This window comes from Labrus mixtus, chromosome 11, assembly GCF_963584025.1.
Source record: "Labrus mixtus chromosome 11, fLabMix1.1, whole genome shotgun sequence".
NCBI classification, from domain to species: Eukaryota; Metazoa; Chordata; class Actinopteri; order Labriformes; family Labridae; genus Labrus; species Labrus mixtus.
Window position 1 is genome coordinate 18,956,911 of NC_083622.1, and position 17,035 is coordinate 18,973,945.

The 17,035-nt window shown below is 41.0% G+C and overlaps 1 protein-coding gene across 2 annotated transcripts in view; it reads left to right on the forward strand.

Moving 5' to 3' along the window:
* galnt1 (UDP-N-acetyl-alpha-D-galactosamine:polypeptide N-acetylgalactosaminyltransferase 1) overlaps window positions 1-17,035 on the forward strand; it is a 43,276-nt gene that overhangs the window by 22,607 nt on the left and 3,634 nt on the right. For both annotated transcript variants that reach the window (XM_061050557.1, XM_061050558.1), the window contains exons 4-13: window positions 83-251; window positions 5,745-5,911; window positions 6,666-6,793; window positions 6,933-7,012; window positions 9,100-9,270; window positions 11,787-11,904; window positions 12,233-12,413; window positions 15,404-15,543; window positions 15,823-15,921; window positions 16,134-16,268. In XM_061050557.1, the coding sequence (XP_060906540.1) occupies window positions 83-251; window positions 5,745-5,911; window positions 6,666-6,793; window positions 6,933-7,012; window positions 9,100-9,270; window positions 11,787-11,904; window positions 12,233-12,413; window positions 15,404-15,543; window positions 15,823-15,921; window positions 16,134-16,268 (1,388 nt within the window). The remainder of the gene's footprint in view (window positions 1-82; window positions 252-5,744; window positions 5,912-6,665; window positions 6,794-6,932; window positions 7,013-9,099; window positions 9,271-11,786; window positions 11,905-12,232; window positions 12,414-15,403; window positions 15,544-15,822; window positions 15,922-16,133; window positions 16,269-17,035) is intronic.

Sequence of the window (17,035 nt, forward strand, 5' to 3'; positions counted from 1 at the left end):
TTTTTCCAACCATTAAAATGTGATCACAGAGACACATAGCAGCATCTGTTGATCGGCTTGTATGTTTGTGTGTCTCTTGCAGACGCCATGGCCAGGCCGCGGGATGGGCCCGGTGAGGGGGGGAAGCCTGTGGTGATTCCTAAAGAGAACCAGGAGAAGATGAAGGAGATGTTTAAGATCAACCAGTTCAACCTCATGGCCTCCGAGATGATTGCTCTCAATCGGTCACTGCCTGATGTCCGACTGGAAGGGTGAGCAGCCTCCCTACAGCTAATATCTGCCCTGTCACTTACTCTTACTGCACTCATCAAGCTTTTCTCACTGCTGTCCACTTCTGGGATAGTTCCAACTGGTGATGATCTATAGGCTGTAAGCCAGACGTCTAGTGAGAAACCTGCACAATCAGTCACAACGTCAGGCATTTTGTTCTGCAAAACCCTAACACATTAAGAATGACCACAAATGGTTGGTAATATTAAAAGAGTTGCAATTCATCGAAAATCAAAAGACCATACTTAACAGGAAGGTTTGCCCGAGGAAGTCATTAAAACAGTTAGACACTGGATAAGGGGTGTGGTGGAGGGAAAGAATCCATGAGCACTTGAACTTCCTGAAAAACAAATAAGTGTCCCATTCCATACCACAATCTGATTGCTCTCTGTTTGTTCTATGCAATAACTGTCCTCATGTGCTTTCCTGTACTGAATTTTCAAAATACTACAACATTGTAAGCAAACAGAAAAAAATTGTGCAAGTCGACATGCATTTCATTGAGGCTGTGATTTTATGATACTTTCCCTAATTACTCCCAACTCAGACAGCAAACAGCTACCCAGAGATTTAATTATTGTGTTGTTGCTGTTGTTGTTGTTGTTCTGCTATGTTCCCAAAGCTGCTATACTGTCATACACAATTCATTTGATTTTTTTTTCCCAGCTGTGAGAAGCTCCATAGTTTTTCTTGTTCAATGCAACATGGGAAATAGACCACTCATAAAAATCAACCGTATTAAGAGAGATCAATCAGACTGTGGTGCATTTGCTTGTTAAGTTATTTTCGTTGGTCTGGTGTGTTAGCTGTTAGTTTAAGCCTGGTGTTGTCAGTGTGGGAATGTGGGGACTTTCCACTGTGAATCATAGAGTTGACCACAGTAAAAAAAAATGCAGTGTCTTTATCTTTGTGTTTTTATCTTTGTGTTTTTTTCTTTGTGTTTTTTTCACAAAGGACACCAATTGTTTTTGTTTATTGGTTCATTTAAAGTGTATAACATGGGATTTCCACTGTAATATTGCCGCACAGAGGCTTCTTTCCCATCCTGTCGTATGTGTTGATAGCATAAATTACATATGTAGACAATCACCTCGTTCTTTGGGCGCTCTTTGTGACACCGCCGTTCATTATTGAACACATAAGTATTTGCAGTTTTGTTTAACCCAAGTCCTATTATGAATTGGACATATACAACTGGGAAACAGCTAACCAGGGATTTTATGAGGTGACATCAAGCTGCACTAGTGGGTGTCCCTAAAAGCTGTAAAGAAACAATAGATTTTAACAATCCAACCTTTTTCTGGCTGTCCTTTCAAATCTTTCTCGTCATGATTAAAAGCTGATTGGCTCACCATCAAGATTGATCCTGTCAGTCCCGTTTTTACAGGAAATACATCACATTAAGGAAGAAATGAATCCATTTTGATGAGACCTTGCCGCCAAACATTGACTCAGCAGTACAGAGCCCTAAGCTCACTGGCTTACAGTTTTATTTAAGTATAAAGAAAGTCAAGAAAAAACCAAAACAAAGATTACAGTCAGTTTGAAGGGTAATGATTACAAAGGAGGTTTTAATGATTGCGTTTTGGCTTCCTCCTTTTTATTTTGTTTCAGTAATACTACCTTGAATGTGCAATTAGCATAATGAGGAGTATAGTGTTACTAAAGTGTGTGTCAGTGCCAAAAGCTGCAGGTTTGTCACTCTTGCAAACAGTAACAGAGAGAGGCAGTTAGAACAGAAGACACATCCGGCCTGCAGCCCTGAAGATATGTCAAGATTAGTTCAACCAGATGTAAACCAACTCTGGCCTCCCATCCCCCCTTCGCCCTTACCTGTGCTTCTGTAAAAGAACAGATGCATGAATCGGTAATGAAGGTATTTTTGGGTGGTACACAGAAAGACTGACTGACAGACACGAGAGTGACAGACAGGCGCACATGCACACCAGACAGGCAGCAAAGAAAGAGGACGTTGATCCGTGAAATGGGGTTTAGTCTTAGAGCGAGAGTTGATTACTAGGTGTGTTTTCACTCAGCCTTCTCTCCGTCTATCCCCTTTTCCAATTAGGAGATAAGAGAGAGTCAATATCAAGGCAAGCAATGTGTTGTTGGATGTATGTATGTGTTTATTTTTATGATATGTCCACATATGTGTGTAGATCAGCAGTTTGAGACAATTCTGAATGAAATCATGAAGGTTCACCATTAGCTGAAAATCCAAGAGGAAAGTCACACATTGTTTCTTTCTTTGTAATCTGCAATGTTGTTTTTTAAGGATAAAAAAAGAGAGCGAATAGTTCATTCTGACATCACAGTCAAGCCTGAGTGTGTGTGTGTGTGTGTGTGTTTGTGTGGGTGTGTACATGTGGTTGGGTGGGTCCACAGTATATAGAAAGACTTTCCATGACCACACCTCTCAGAGACATGACATTTTCCGTTTTGAGATTCTGACTGCAACATTTTAATGAGACAAATATATAGATTTATGTATGTGTGTGTATTAGCGTGTTTGTGTGAGCTAAATGTTGCAAGAGTGATTTAATCAGAACCAGTCTGCCCGCCTATCCTTACTATGCCCGCAATCCACTGGCTGGAGAAACAGCCTGTAACTCATTATGCTGCTTCGCATCTGCCAAATGTTTCTCCAGCAGTATCCAGGCTGTTTGGGATACACAGGACTCACAACCACCCCTCATTTTTTAAATCCACATCATGTGACAAATAGTCACAACATGTGTCAACACATGTAGGCTCTGTTGACACACAGGCATGCTTGTTTTTTTCCATGAGCTGCACAGCACAGATCATGTCTGAAAGCCTAAAAATTCTTGTTTTTTTTTGTTGGTTTGTTGTACACAAAGAAGAGAGGAAAAACGAACTGACGTGTGTAGAAGTTGGAAGACTCCGAGGTTGTCTCTGTTTTCACAGTGAATCATTGTGTGTGCTCATCAACCCACCCTCCTTGCAGAAAGCGCATGTACGCACACAAGCACATGTATGCATATTACACACTGAGAGTCTCTATGTGTGTTATTTAATGTGCTTCAGAGGCATCTGCAGGATGGACTGTATTCTTGACCTCCTCTCCTCTGCTGCTGATACATTCCTTCAGTCAGAATCACCAGCAGCAGAGAGAAAGAGGAAGCATTCCTGCATTCTCGATCACATCGAGTGAGGGATCTATGACGACTGAGGAAGAGAGAACATTTTCCTTTTGGCTATTGTGACAGCCGAGTCTGCCAGAGGAAGGAAGTCACAAGCTTGCTTCGTTTTGTTGTCAATACTACATGAAAGTTTGAGACGCTCTCTGAGTGTCTTTTGAGAAAAATACTGACACAGTTTGATGTCAGAGCGCTGCATGCAGGTATCATAGCAGTCAGCAGTGTTCCACGTGACTCTAACTTGTGTTCTTCAATAAAATGGATCCCTGCTTCATTTGTTTTTTTTGCAATTTGTGAGTAACATTTAACATTCATTTGTGATTGGATGAGTCAATTTTTGTTTGCCATCTGCTGTGCAAATCAATCCATCTGTAATGTGTGTGATTGAGATTGTTTTAAAGCTGTTTCCCTAAAATGTAATTGTTTCAATGACTGTGAAAGAGGTTTAAGCCTTAAGAAAAGGTGTCACAATGGCAATGAGAAGTGAGTTTGTGACCCTTAGGCCCAGTGTCCACCTAGCGTTCTTTCTTTTTTTGGCAGAAGTAATGGCTGTGCGCTTGGGAGTGCTTGCATGAAGCGTTTGTGTACTGAGAAGAAAGTGCTGCACGTCCGTCCTGTCTCCATGACAACAATCTGTTGACATCGGCCGCTGTATGACCCACACTGCTCTGTTGCTTTTTACTGCACGTTTTTGATTTGAGATTGCTTTTACCCCATGAGACACGGAGCAAATAGGATGTGCATGCAAGGCGCAAGGCGCAGGCGGGAAAAATACGGGGAATATCATACATGTGGAAAAGAGCGCCAATGACGTCAACAGCGCCTTTCTGCAAAGTTGATCGGAAAAAAGACTCTGGGTACTGCACTTTTTGTCCAGGTGTCCTTCTGCTGCTCTACTCATTGAACACAATTTGAAAAAAAATGCTGGCACTCAGAAAAAAACACTAGGTGGACACAGGGCTTTTATATATAATATTTCAGTACCATGTGTTAATGTGTGGTGTAGTTTTGTGTGCCGTCTGTAACGCTGAAATAGAACTGCCTAAAATGTCTTCAAACGTTTGTTTTAAGATTCTCACATGGAAACATTGTCTTTAATGCAACGCCAAACCTGTTCTTGTTTTGCAGAGCCATACAAGGTTTTGCAAGCTGCAATATGGATTCAATCCTCTGAACCTGTTTGGATGCATCATTAAAAGTTGTTTTATTTATCATAAAATACTCAAATTGTTTCCTAGAAAATTACCTAAGAATCTTATTATGGATAAAATAACCAGAAATTAATTTGTTGTGATTATTCACTTTGTTAAAGAAGCTACATAGAGCAAGTTTTACATCTATGTTAGGCTGATTTTCTTCAACTTATTAAATAATCCTTTATCAGTGGCTGCCTGGAAAGCATAAAATACATCTTAAAGACATACATGTGGTTTGAATAGAGAGTTTAAACACAATTTATGTTATTTTTCTTCATGATCTTACAATCCAATCCCACCTGTGTCATTATTAAAAACGGAATATATAAATAAGCATGTGACACAGTTATCACCTCACTCATATCCGTCTCTGGTCTTCACTCACTCCTGTTCTCCTCTGTCCCTCAATAAGCAAGTTCGATGTGTGTGCTGCTCTACACGGCTATGATAATGAGTCACAGTCTAATTAGCATCACTAATCAACTGTCATCATGCTGACCCCGCTATTTCTGTATCGACTTTCTTCATCTAAATTTGGGGATATATACTCAGTTTCGCTCGCTCATTACTCCCCCTCAGTTTCTTTGTTGGAAGTTGCTAAAAATATGATTTTTCACGAGGCCATAAATGATGATCTGATTAGTGCAGGGACTCCATGACTGACTAATGCGCTTGAGCTGATGTTTTAGTGCCAGTTATTTTCCCTCTTGTTCAGCTGTCTCTTGTGTGCAGATTCTCTTTAGCTGCAGCTCTGCCTCTCTGTGTTGCAGTCACCTACAATCAGACAGAGGCTGCATTGTGTTGTCTCTACTCGAGTGTTTCTCTCTTATCTCTTTCCGTCTCTGTCAGCTCAGTTTTGTCGGCGTTCAAAGCCTACAACTTCACTTCATGCACATGTGGTTGTCTTTTTGTCTGTGTTGGTTAAGATGCAACTCTCACATTTCCTCCCCTTGAGCCGTGTGATATGTTCTTTCAGTTTGACAGTGTGTTTTCCTTTTCTTCTGAAAATGAAATGTACTTAGCTTCCACATGCTTACATGCATGAAGCATCTCTTCTATCATAGAAGTCCTGTTTTTGCATTCAAGTGTTTGATTCTGATTTTTTTTTTCTTTGAAGGTGCAAGAATAAATTATACCCAGATAATCTTCCTCGTACCAGCGTGGTGATTGTTTTTCACAATGAGGCTTGGAGCACGCTTCTGCGAACCGTCCACTCCGTCATCGACCGCTCACCACACACACTGCTGGAGGAGATTGTCCTGGTGGACGATGCGAGCGAGAGAGGTATATACACACACACATATACACACACACATAAGTCCTTCAATGTTTGTTCCTCTTGTTTGAGGCTTAGCCTATTTTTACTACTGTATGATTTTGCTGGGTTAGTGTGTGTGTGTCTATGAGAGTGTGTTGGCTCTAGTGCCCAACAGCCAGTCAGCATATATGAGCTGTGTGTGCCACTCCACCCTGTGCAATGCTGCTAATCCCTGTTTGGGGGAGATTAGGTCTTTAATTCGCCAGCCGCAGGGATTACACTCTGTTATTACCCTCAATCCCCCCCCCCCACACACACACACACACACACACACACACACACACACACACACACACACACACACACACACACACACACACACACACACACACACACACACACACACACACACACACACACACACACACACTCCCCTAGCCGCCACCAAATAGCACCGTTTAACCCTATGGACACTCAGGTTGATGTCTTGCAAATCAAAGAGAGTGTGTGTGTGTGTCTGTGTGTGTGTGGGTGTGTGGGTGTGTGTGGGTGTGTGTGTGTGGGTGTGTCTGCGGTGGGGGAGCTCTCCACAGGTGTGATTTAAGAAGGCATGCTAAGAAACATGTACACAAACACACACTTACCTTTTGATGACTTTTGCTTCTTAAGTAATATTTTGGAGAAGACACTTAAAATTCTCCTTTTGTTGTGTGTTTCTGTCAGTCTTGTGTATTAATTTAGCTCTTTGATTGCATTTATGTGGTTATCTCTATCTTTAAGATTTCCTAAAGCGGCCGTTGGAGCAGTATGTCAGGAGGCTGGAGGTTCCTGTCAGAGTGGTGAGGATGGAGCAGCGCTCCGGACTTATCCGTGCTCGCCTCAAGGGAGCATCCCTCTCCACTGGTCAGGTGTGTGTGTGTTGTGCTTTTTTCTGGATGTGTAAATGTGTGTGTGCATATGCAAATACTTGACACCCACTGACCAGTGACCTAATCTCCATATGGTGTTCACTGTTTGGTTTGTCTCATGTTTTCTCTGTGCGTCTAGGTCATCACCTTTCTGGATGCTCATTGTGAATGCACTACAGGGTGGCTCGAGCCTCTGTTGGCCCGCATAAAGCAAGACAAGTAAGACACACTGACACACACACACTACAAAAGAGGCACCCCAATTGCACGCATAAAAAAATCGATAAACTATGTTAAACCTGCAGGGGGCTTGCCCTTGTGTTAATTTGATGCTTACTTACTTATTCTCTGTAAACCGCTTTACCCAAGCAGGTACTCACTTAGGCACACACACACACACACACACACACACACACACACACGCGCACACACAGAGCCCTATCTTAGGCCTAGTGAAAGCATGCAGGCCCATCTATCATTGATTGTATCTCTGTGTTGCAGTTGTCATTTTCACGTTCAGTGCAAAGATTGTGTTAAAGGCAAATGGCCCTGCACCCATCTTAGCACCCATGGGTGTGTTTGTCTTAAAATGAGTTGAGGTCAGTTGCATTTGTTTTCCATTAATATCCTAAGGCAGCAGAAAAAGTTGTTACAATGATCTACAAAAACCTATATTATTAAAATAAGTTGTGCAGAATCCTGCCATTAGAACAGTGAATTTTTCAGATATTAAGATACATCATCGCCTACACAGGCAGGTTCATCACTCACTTACCCTCTGTTTGTTTCACACAGAGACAGAAACAGTCCTACTCCTCAGTTAACGTATGTGATATATCATTTTTCATAGGCAATCAAATTGAGTTGTTGATGGAAAAGGCTGTTGGGAGATGGCAAGCTTTTGTTTCACATCTCCTTCCATCAATATACCACCTTCAGCATTGTGTGGCTGTTGTGGTACTACAGAGGACAAGGACACACTCACAACTACCTCCTTACACCTTCCTCACCTCAGGGAACTTTGCTAGATCAATGATAGAGCCCTGCATGGGCTGCAACCAACAGGCTGAGACAGAGCAAAACTGTCACTGCTGCATGCTTTCTCTGCACGGTTAAACATACACTCAGATAAATATTTATTGTACGTCTTAAACAAAACCCAAACCACACCAAAAGGCGTGCACACTGTTCCACAACACTGTAACGCAATGTGAAATTGCACACATTGCGGATGTAATATTGGTGTACTGACGGCGGAACTAACTGCACTGTTGCAGAACTGCAATCTGAAAAGGACTACGCAACTGAACTTTATTTATATGAAAACATGCTGCCCAGAGTGCTTCACAAAAGAGACAGAAAGGAACAGTAATTAAAGAGAGGGAAAGTAATAAAATAATAAAAAGAATCAGATTTATTTTTAAAAAGATATAGATGAAATAAAGTAAACAAAATGTATAAAACAGGGAAAAAATATCAGAATAAGACATGGTTCAGAAGTTGACAAAGACGATAAAAAAACATGAGAAATGTAAAAACAAAATGATTAAGAAAAAAGGAAAGGCAGTAAAATCACTCCTAATGAAAAGCAAGATTAAAAAGGTAGATCTTAGGTTTACTTTTAAAAACACCCAGAGAGCTTTCTGTTCTGATGTCCAGGGGCAGTGAGTTCCACAGTTTAGGAGCATAAAAACAGAACAGCTCTCTCCCCGGTGCTTGTGTGGGTCACATGAGGGACAATAAAAATGGAAGCATTCCACTGAATGTCAAGGGTCCACTCAGAAGAAAATATAAACAAAGTACAAACCAGTAGCAAAAATAGGTAAAAAAAAAAAGAAAAAAGATAAACAGCCTCCATTTCTTTGTTGCACGCACAAAGAATGTTACATTGATACAACAAATTCTTTGGCCATGTTCCAAATAATCCATGTAGTGAACCACTGACGACCCGGGTAAATTCCCAAATTACCAGGGCTCAAGTGGGGTATATAAAAATGATGGCCAAATAAATAGCAAAGCAGCAGTTGTGAGATTACATTCTGATTGGTTTCATCTATACAAAGCCCCAAACACACCATAGTAAATATAAGACACTTAATACAAATCATTTGTGTCCTGTGCCTTACTTCATTCACTGTTTGAACTAGAAAATCAGGGGTGGGACAACACCCTGAATGCTATTTAGACTATGTGCTACAGACCCTAGGGGTAAAAAGATCACATGATAGTTGATGAGAAGTCACTGTGCAGCATGGTCCCATATATGAGAATTCAAGTTTTTCTCTCTGTATTTGTGTTTGCTTCAGGAGAACGGTGGTTTGCCCTATCATCGATGTGATCAGCGATGATACATTTGAGTACATGGCAGGATCCGACATGACATATGGGGGCTTCAACTGGAAGCTAAACTTCCGTTGGTACCCTGTACCCCAGAGAGAGATGGATCGCCGCAAAGGAGACCGCACGCTGCCTGTCAGGTACGTGATAAAGCGAGATGAAACCTTAAAATCGGCTGATGTGGGGTAAGAGAAATTCAGAGGCATCTTTAATCCTCGGCAGCTCTGGGGCTGCTGGCGAACTGTTAACCCTGACCTAACTGTTGGGTCAAGTGAAGAGAATTTGCAGAGAATTTGCCTACAGGGACAAAATTAATCCATTAGTAAAATATCTCATGAATCACACACGCTAACTCATTCAGTCAGCTGTTAAACATAACTTATATGCTGTGAGCTGCAGTGTTGCTGATAGGCATTTACAATTGATGTGCACAGAGTAATTGCACTCTGAGCAGCGTTTCATTTATCGCACTTAAAAGTCATAACATGTTGTGAAGGCAGAAACACTGAAGAAAGAGGTTGAACTTCCTCTGTAGCTTGAGTCAAGATGTTTATGTAAGACTCAGTGTAATATTGTTGTATGATTTCTCATGACCCCGATCCTGGAACCTGAATGAAACATATTTGTGCCTGTCTATCATCTCTTCTTCCTGCTCTTGTTTTTAAGCGTTGTTGATGCCAATATTCAAGGTCACACACATAATATATCTTATATAACACTGTGCCCCTGTTTTCACTTGCTTTTCACAGCTCTGCATAAGAAAACGCTCCTTAGGGTGTCTTCTAAGTGGCCTAAATAAACAAGAAAGGGATTGTAGTGTCAGGTCAGGAATTAAGAACTATTATACATAAATGACTTGATTTACATAATCCCTCTCCCGCCACAAAGGGCTTCTACGTTATTGAGATGACTTGAAAACTAGGTTTAGTTAACGCTTATGTTTTAGGTTTCAATATAGCTCACTGAGTTTTCCTTAGGTGAAGAATAGATTCATTATGTAACCATTAACACTGATGTTTTTACCACCAACCATTTCCTTACACAATATGCGAAACCCCATAGAGCGTCACTACAGAAGAAAAACCTTGACTACTAAACCGGTCGTTATCGCCTCATCTACCCTGTAATTTACTGAACTAACAAAAGTCTGAGGTCACTTGGAAAGTCTCTGGAAATATAATGGACAGAAAACATGTGTCCAAGGTCTAAAGGAGACTTGAACATGTTAACATGTTAAATGACCTTGTGTCATTTAAATTTGAAGGGATTTAAGAGGTTGGCTAGTAAGAATGAGAGGGGGGTGTATGAATAGGTATCTGTGGATGAGTAGGTATTTTTACACACATATTTGTGTGAAAGGTGATAGTTGTAGGGGATGGGTGGGGTTGAGGATGAGCGGTTAGCAGCTGATGTAGGGGTTTCAGACCTGAGCTTGACTGCAGATTGTGTGGTGGAAGAATGGGGCTGAGAATGGTGAACACCCATTTTCTTTCTGGCCAGGCTCCACATTGGCAGTCCCCAGGCTTGATTTTAAACAAAGTTTAGTATTTCAAGCATAAAAATCCCTCAAGTAAACCATATATGTGTCTCACACCAGTGTAGACTGACATACAGTAGGTGTTCATTGGCCCTGTGTCTGATTTTAAACTGGATGTTAGGGGGGCATCACAAGCTGTTTTCAAATAATGTACTAAATCATTCTTAGAGGTCCTTAAAACATGTCTGTGAAGTTTCTAGCCAAATATCCACTCTGATCCTGTATTGATTCATACATATAAACCCCTTTATTTCAGCCCTGCTCAGAACAGGCTTTTCTGTGTCTGTAGCTTTAAATGTAAGTGAGCTGTAATAGACCACGCCACTCTGGAAGGGTTTAGGTGGCTTGGGCTTTTTAGCACCATGCCCAATTGTTTATGGTGAAAAGGAAGACTCAGAGGACAGAACATGCGCAACACCTAGCTGTGGGAGTGTCACCCACCTGGGGGAGGGGTTACTGCCCTTTGTGATAAGACAAAATCTGCAAATGGCCTGTTTGAGTTCACATTTTCTGAAAAGTGGAGCAAGCAGAAGACAGAGAGGATGGACCTTTCTCTTAATTGGGGGTTTTGTGGACAGACTAGGGACACATATTAGTGTAAGAAAAACATTGTAAAGTGTATTTATTTAGCATCATAAATGACCTTTGAAAAATGGTATTGAAGTTTTTGAAGTACTCTTCAAAAGCTGTACAAGCTAATTTCACAGGGTGGTTCAGTAAAAACACTCACTGTACTATGAGACAAGTGCTGCCAGAAAAATCCTTTAACCTGTTTGCTATCAGATGTGCTGAATTTGTCAGTTTGTCTGCAATGTTACATGTTGGTAAATTAACTTTGATGCCAAATGAAAGCAAAAACAACCAAAGAAGAAAATAATCAGGCTCTTCAAAAGAGGGAACCATTATCTAAGTGGGAGAACAACCAAAAGAGTATTAAGATCAAAAAGACAACATCAAAAACCAGTAAAGCTGCAAATAAACAGGGGATGAGAGCAGTGAAATACAATATTCTAGATACTGTTTGACCTTTAGAAAGTTGGCTTTTGGTGAATCAAGTTGCACAGATCCACCTTGCTCTGAATTTACCCTGCTCTTAATCTACTTCCTGTCTCTCGACAGAACTCCCACCATGGCGGGTGGCTTGTTCTCCATAGACAGAGATTATTTCCAGGAGATCGGCACGTATGACGCAGGCATGGACATCTGGGGAGGAGAGAACCTGGAAATCTCTTTCAGAGTGAGTGAACGCACCCGCAGCCAACTGACATGACTGTATTCTTCCATGGCCTGGCAGGCATTGAGGAGTGTCTGAAACACAAACCCACACACACTCACATATTCTCATTATACTTGTGAGTTTGACTTGTCTGACTAAATTGTTGACTTGACTAATACTTTCTCAGGCGTCATCCTGACTGCCGATTAATCAAACTTATTCAGACTGTCAAAACACTGGCAGAGCCATTCTGTGTCACTGGTCAGTCTCTACTTGTTCACTGTCAGGCAGTGTGTCTACTCGAGACAGAATGGAGTACAAGTGTTTTCACAAGGCTTTTACTTCACAGATCTGGCAGTGTGGTGGGACTCTAGAGATCGTCACATGCTCTCATGTTGGTCACGTGTTCAGAAAGGCAACGCCCTACACGTTCCCTGGAGGAACAGGACAGATCATCAACAAAAACAACCGGCGCCTGGCAGAAGTCTGGATGGATGAATTCAAAAACTTCTTCTATATCATCTCTCCAGGTGTGTGCACGACTGTGTGTGTGTTTGTGCTCATGAAAGTATGCATGTATGTGCTCATGTGTGGAGGTTAATCTCCGTGGCGGTTTTGATCTATCCATTAACCCTGCGTCAGTGTGATATAGCAGTGGTGACCCAACAGCGCGGGACGGGGGCGGTGAGTAATTTCACGCTGCAAAGCATCAATTGACTCATGCAATCACACACACTTACACAGGCGAACACACAAGCTGGCTCAGGAAAAACAACTAAAAGTTAAGCAAAAGTACCTTAACAGAGAATAATTTTAGAGCTAGCCCAGGATTCCCTCTGTTCCATCACTCTTTTCTTTTTTTTTTTTAAAGCTGCAGAGTCTCCACAAGGGGGAGCTGTTCTGGTATTGTCAAATAAGTTCTGAACTTGTAAAGTTCTGCACTTATTACAAGAAAGAAAGTACCAGTAGCAGCAGCAGTTGAGGTCTGTGGACATTTTGATATAGCCACCTGAAGACAAGGATACTCACAGCTGTTTTCATTTTAATATTAAGGGCTCACTAACATTAGGCCACGTTGCCATGCTGAAGCACAATTGTCCCCACTCCCCAGACCCCGCAGGCCGGCAATCACACTGCTCCAGGCCCAACGTGTAATGCTGCCAGAGCACGCCAGGAATGGCGCTCTGGTATTTTTTAAAAAATACAGCCTCTACCTCTTACAATCCTGGATTTCTCAGTTATGGAAGACAGGGATCGATTATAAGTCATGTCAGTGTTGAAGCACACCTCTTCATACTGTGCCAGTTGGACTTGGACTGGGGGTCAAACGAGTTTCTGCACGGTGCAGATTGCCTAGTGTGAGTGTTTTATCTGTGTGATCTGGTCAATCGCCTGAGGTGGTTCTTTAGCTTTATTGACTAGGCTGATTTGATCTTTGAGAGTGTGTTGTCAGTATTGAAGTAAGCTGTTACCACAGATATCATACCTGCCTGTTTGAGGGTTTCATGTAATATTATTATTAAGTTGTCTTCAAATAAGCGAGCTAGATGTGTAATGGCAGGATTTCCTTTTTATTTTAAATATTATTTGTTTGAAAGTCTGGTAAGTGCCCTTTGGGATTAATTGATGTGGTGTCATGGGTTGTCCCATAAGTTTCCACCAAGCTGTCAGAGTCACTGCAACCTATGGGTTATTAAAGCAGTTGTGTTTTGTAATTGACAGTGTGTTGTAAGATAGAGACAGATCTATTGGAAGAAATACACTATGATTCTCATCAATATGTGTTCAGATCACCTGAAATAAGAAAAGTTATGTTTCATTCATTTACAATGAGCTATTGACAGAATGATTGTCTTCAAAGTAGTCTGTCATGTTGCTACATCCTGTTTCTACAGGAACCCAAAACATGCAGACGAAACACTGGCTCTGTCGGGCCCTGATGTGTTTTTCAAAAGTTTCAAGAGAGCGCCGAGAGGAATCCAGCATTCTTGTGCTACTAGCTTACTAGCTTGAGCTTGTGGAAGACCCCTGTTGTGCACAGTGTTAGCAAATGGAATAATTTAGGCAGGTAGACAAGCAGCAGTGTCCCCATCCAACCTGCCATAGCCTCCAATAAGAACAAACATTTGATTTGACTACAAAAATGCTGGTGGGATACAAAACCAGAAAATATCGGCAAAAAATCTTTAAAACGACTCAAATGACATGTCAATCTTCTTTGTAATGCTTTTGTTATGGAGTCTTATTTTGACATTCTCAGACAGTGATGTTTCAAATGCAGGAGACAATTGTTGAAGCAGCTCATGGGACTTGTTAACGTAACTGTTGGTGAAGAAAATGGACAGCTTTAAGGGATACACATCTGGGTCCACAAACAGATCACTTGTTGCCAGTTGTGTCCCTGTTTTTTAAGCTATAGCACAGAAAAACATTGCTGTATGTAATGTTGCCCACAAAGCTCTGTTTAGCAGTTTTCACATTTGCACCTCAGGAGGACTGCTTCTGAGGCAAGACAGGAAGTAGCGGACGAAGCAACAGCATCTGCTATACGATGCTATAAAGGGAAAATTTGCGTTTATCTTAATTCTATGTGTAGTTCTACAGTAGTAGTAGTTCAATCACAATGTCAACTAAAGAGCGCAGAAGAACATACTGGCGAACAGAAAACATATTGCAGCAGTTAAATGTCATGCACAGATATCATAGAGGTCGTGTGCAGTCTATGGTCGTGCACAAATCCGAGGCAGCTGGCAGGAGAAACTCCGGATAAAGTCAGAGTGAAAAATGTGGCTGTTTATGTTCACACAGGCAGCTCATCCTGAAACCTTCTGGAGTTTTTCAGAAGTTTTTTTTTTAGTTTGAAAGCACTGTTTGTCATTTTTTCCACATGGTGAAAAACTATACTTGACTTGAAGTATACTTGGGTTTTTACTGAGTTAATGGGATTTCTGACCCTGCACATCCTTTAAAAATTGAGCATGAGATTCCTAAATCTCATCAGAGACCATGAACTCCAGTATGGACAAAAAAAAAACTCTTTTATGCAGATTTTATTTTAGAACATTTTGAGCAAACACTTTTTTATAGACAACAAATAAAGTGTATTACCCTGCAGGGCTGCTTTAAATGTTTGTGGGTGGGATTTTCCCCCACTAATACTGGGTTTTATTATTTATTTGGAAACTATTCTACTTTACACAAATTCAGTCAGACTGTTGATGCTACCCCCCGGCAAAAAGCAAGCTCCACTTAATCTATGTAAGTTTGATATTCACCAAATGTATTTTTGACCAAGTGTCACTTTTAAACATTAGGCTTTTTAGGTACTTTACCATCAGACCATAAGCTCTGAAATTCAATCTGTGTTTGTGCGTTTTAAATCATTTTTTTGTCTTTTGCTTTGCCAGCAGTGACACCCTTTAAATAACGCCTAATGGAAACATTAGCTCTGGATCCTAATTTGGTGCTTGAGTTGCTGACTTTCATGCTAATGTCTGTTTGTGTGTCTGTGTGTGCGCAGGTGTGACCAAAGTGGACTATGGTGACATCACGTCTCGTTCGGCTCTGAGACAAAAGCTTCAATGTAAACCCTTCAGCTGGTACTTGGAGAACGTCTATCCTGACTCCCAGATCCCCAGACACTACTACTCTCTGGGAGAGGTACGCTCACATACACACACACACACACACACACACACACACACACACACACACACACACACACACACACACACACACACACACACACGTACACACATGTACACACACACACGACTCATAAATAACACATGACTCATACTTGAACATATTGTAATTCACATGACAGAATGACAGAAAGTGTCAATGCTTCAACACCTTTAGTCTGAGTTCCAAGCACTCACAAAGAATCAAGTTATTGTCTTTTTTTGATGTGTGTTTTTGTTTGTGTGTTCTGCTCAGATCCGTAACGTGGAGACCAACCAGTGCCTGGACAACATGGCACGCAAAGAGAATGAAAAAGTTGGCATTTTCAACTGCCATGGCATGGGAGGCAACCAGGTATCTGAGGAACATGACTTTGAAAAATCATTCAAAAAGCTATAAACAGATTTTTTCATGAGATGCATACAGTGAAAGGTTTTTGACAAACTGATTTTAGCCTCATTTCTGGCAGAAGTAATGAAAGAGTAGTACTAGAATAAATTATATGGAGTAGAATGATGAGAATTATTTGTTTGTTTTCGTCTGACATTTGTTTGTGTGACTTTCAGGTTTTTTCCTACACGGCCAATAAGGAGATCAGAACGGATGACTTGTGTCTAGATGTATCCAAGTTAAACGGACCTGTCATGATGCTCAAGTGTCATCACCTCAAAGGCAACCAGCTCTGGGATTACGACCCTGTAGTGAGTGGAAGAAATATTACACATAACACATTATGGTATATGTGATGAAATAAGGAATCTAAACATGAAAATACTAACAGAAACAACAAGGTAAAATTTGTGTCTTTAAAGGAACATTTCAAAAAGAGGAAAAAAAAAATGTAATATGCATGCAGGTGCAGGACAAAAATAGGATAAACTGCAGAAAAGAGAAAAGAACAGTGTGCAGTTTTTCTCTTTAAGACTTTCTTTAAAGGAACAGAAAAAAAATACAGAACCCTTTTTTTGTTTTATGGCAAATATGATTGTCAGTTTTTCATCAAACCAGACCCTGGAGCTATTTTCCCCTATGTACCATAAAAACTATGAAACACATCTGCTGATGTCATAGTTTGTTTTCTGAACACTTACAGTTGTGTCAGTTGCGCCAAGCTATAAGCTAACAAACAACATAAAAAAGACTCAAACTAAACCTGTCACTGATACGTCTGACAGCCACTGACTTTGGTGCATCATCTTTTGAATTTGAGTCTGACTGAGGCTCACACACACTGGGGCTGAATGTCCTCATGTTGTCTTTAACACTAGCCATCTTAACAATCCTGTTACTGGTCCTTTCACAACACAAGGAGCCGTGTCTGCAGGTTATTGAGCAAAGCATAACAAGAGCAGAGTATTTTTACATGAGAGGAATGAATGAATGGATTTATATTTCAACCATGTGTCCTCACACATCCAAAACTTTGAGCGTATCTCGTCAAAAAAAAGACGACTGATCACTGCAGTAA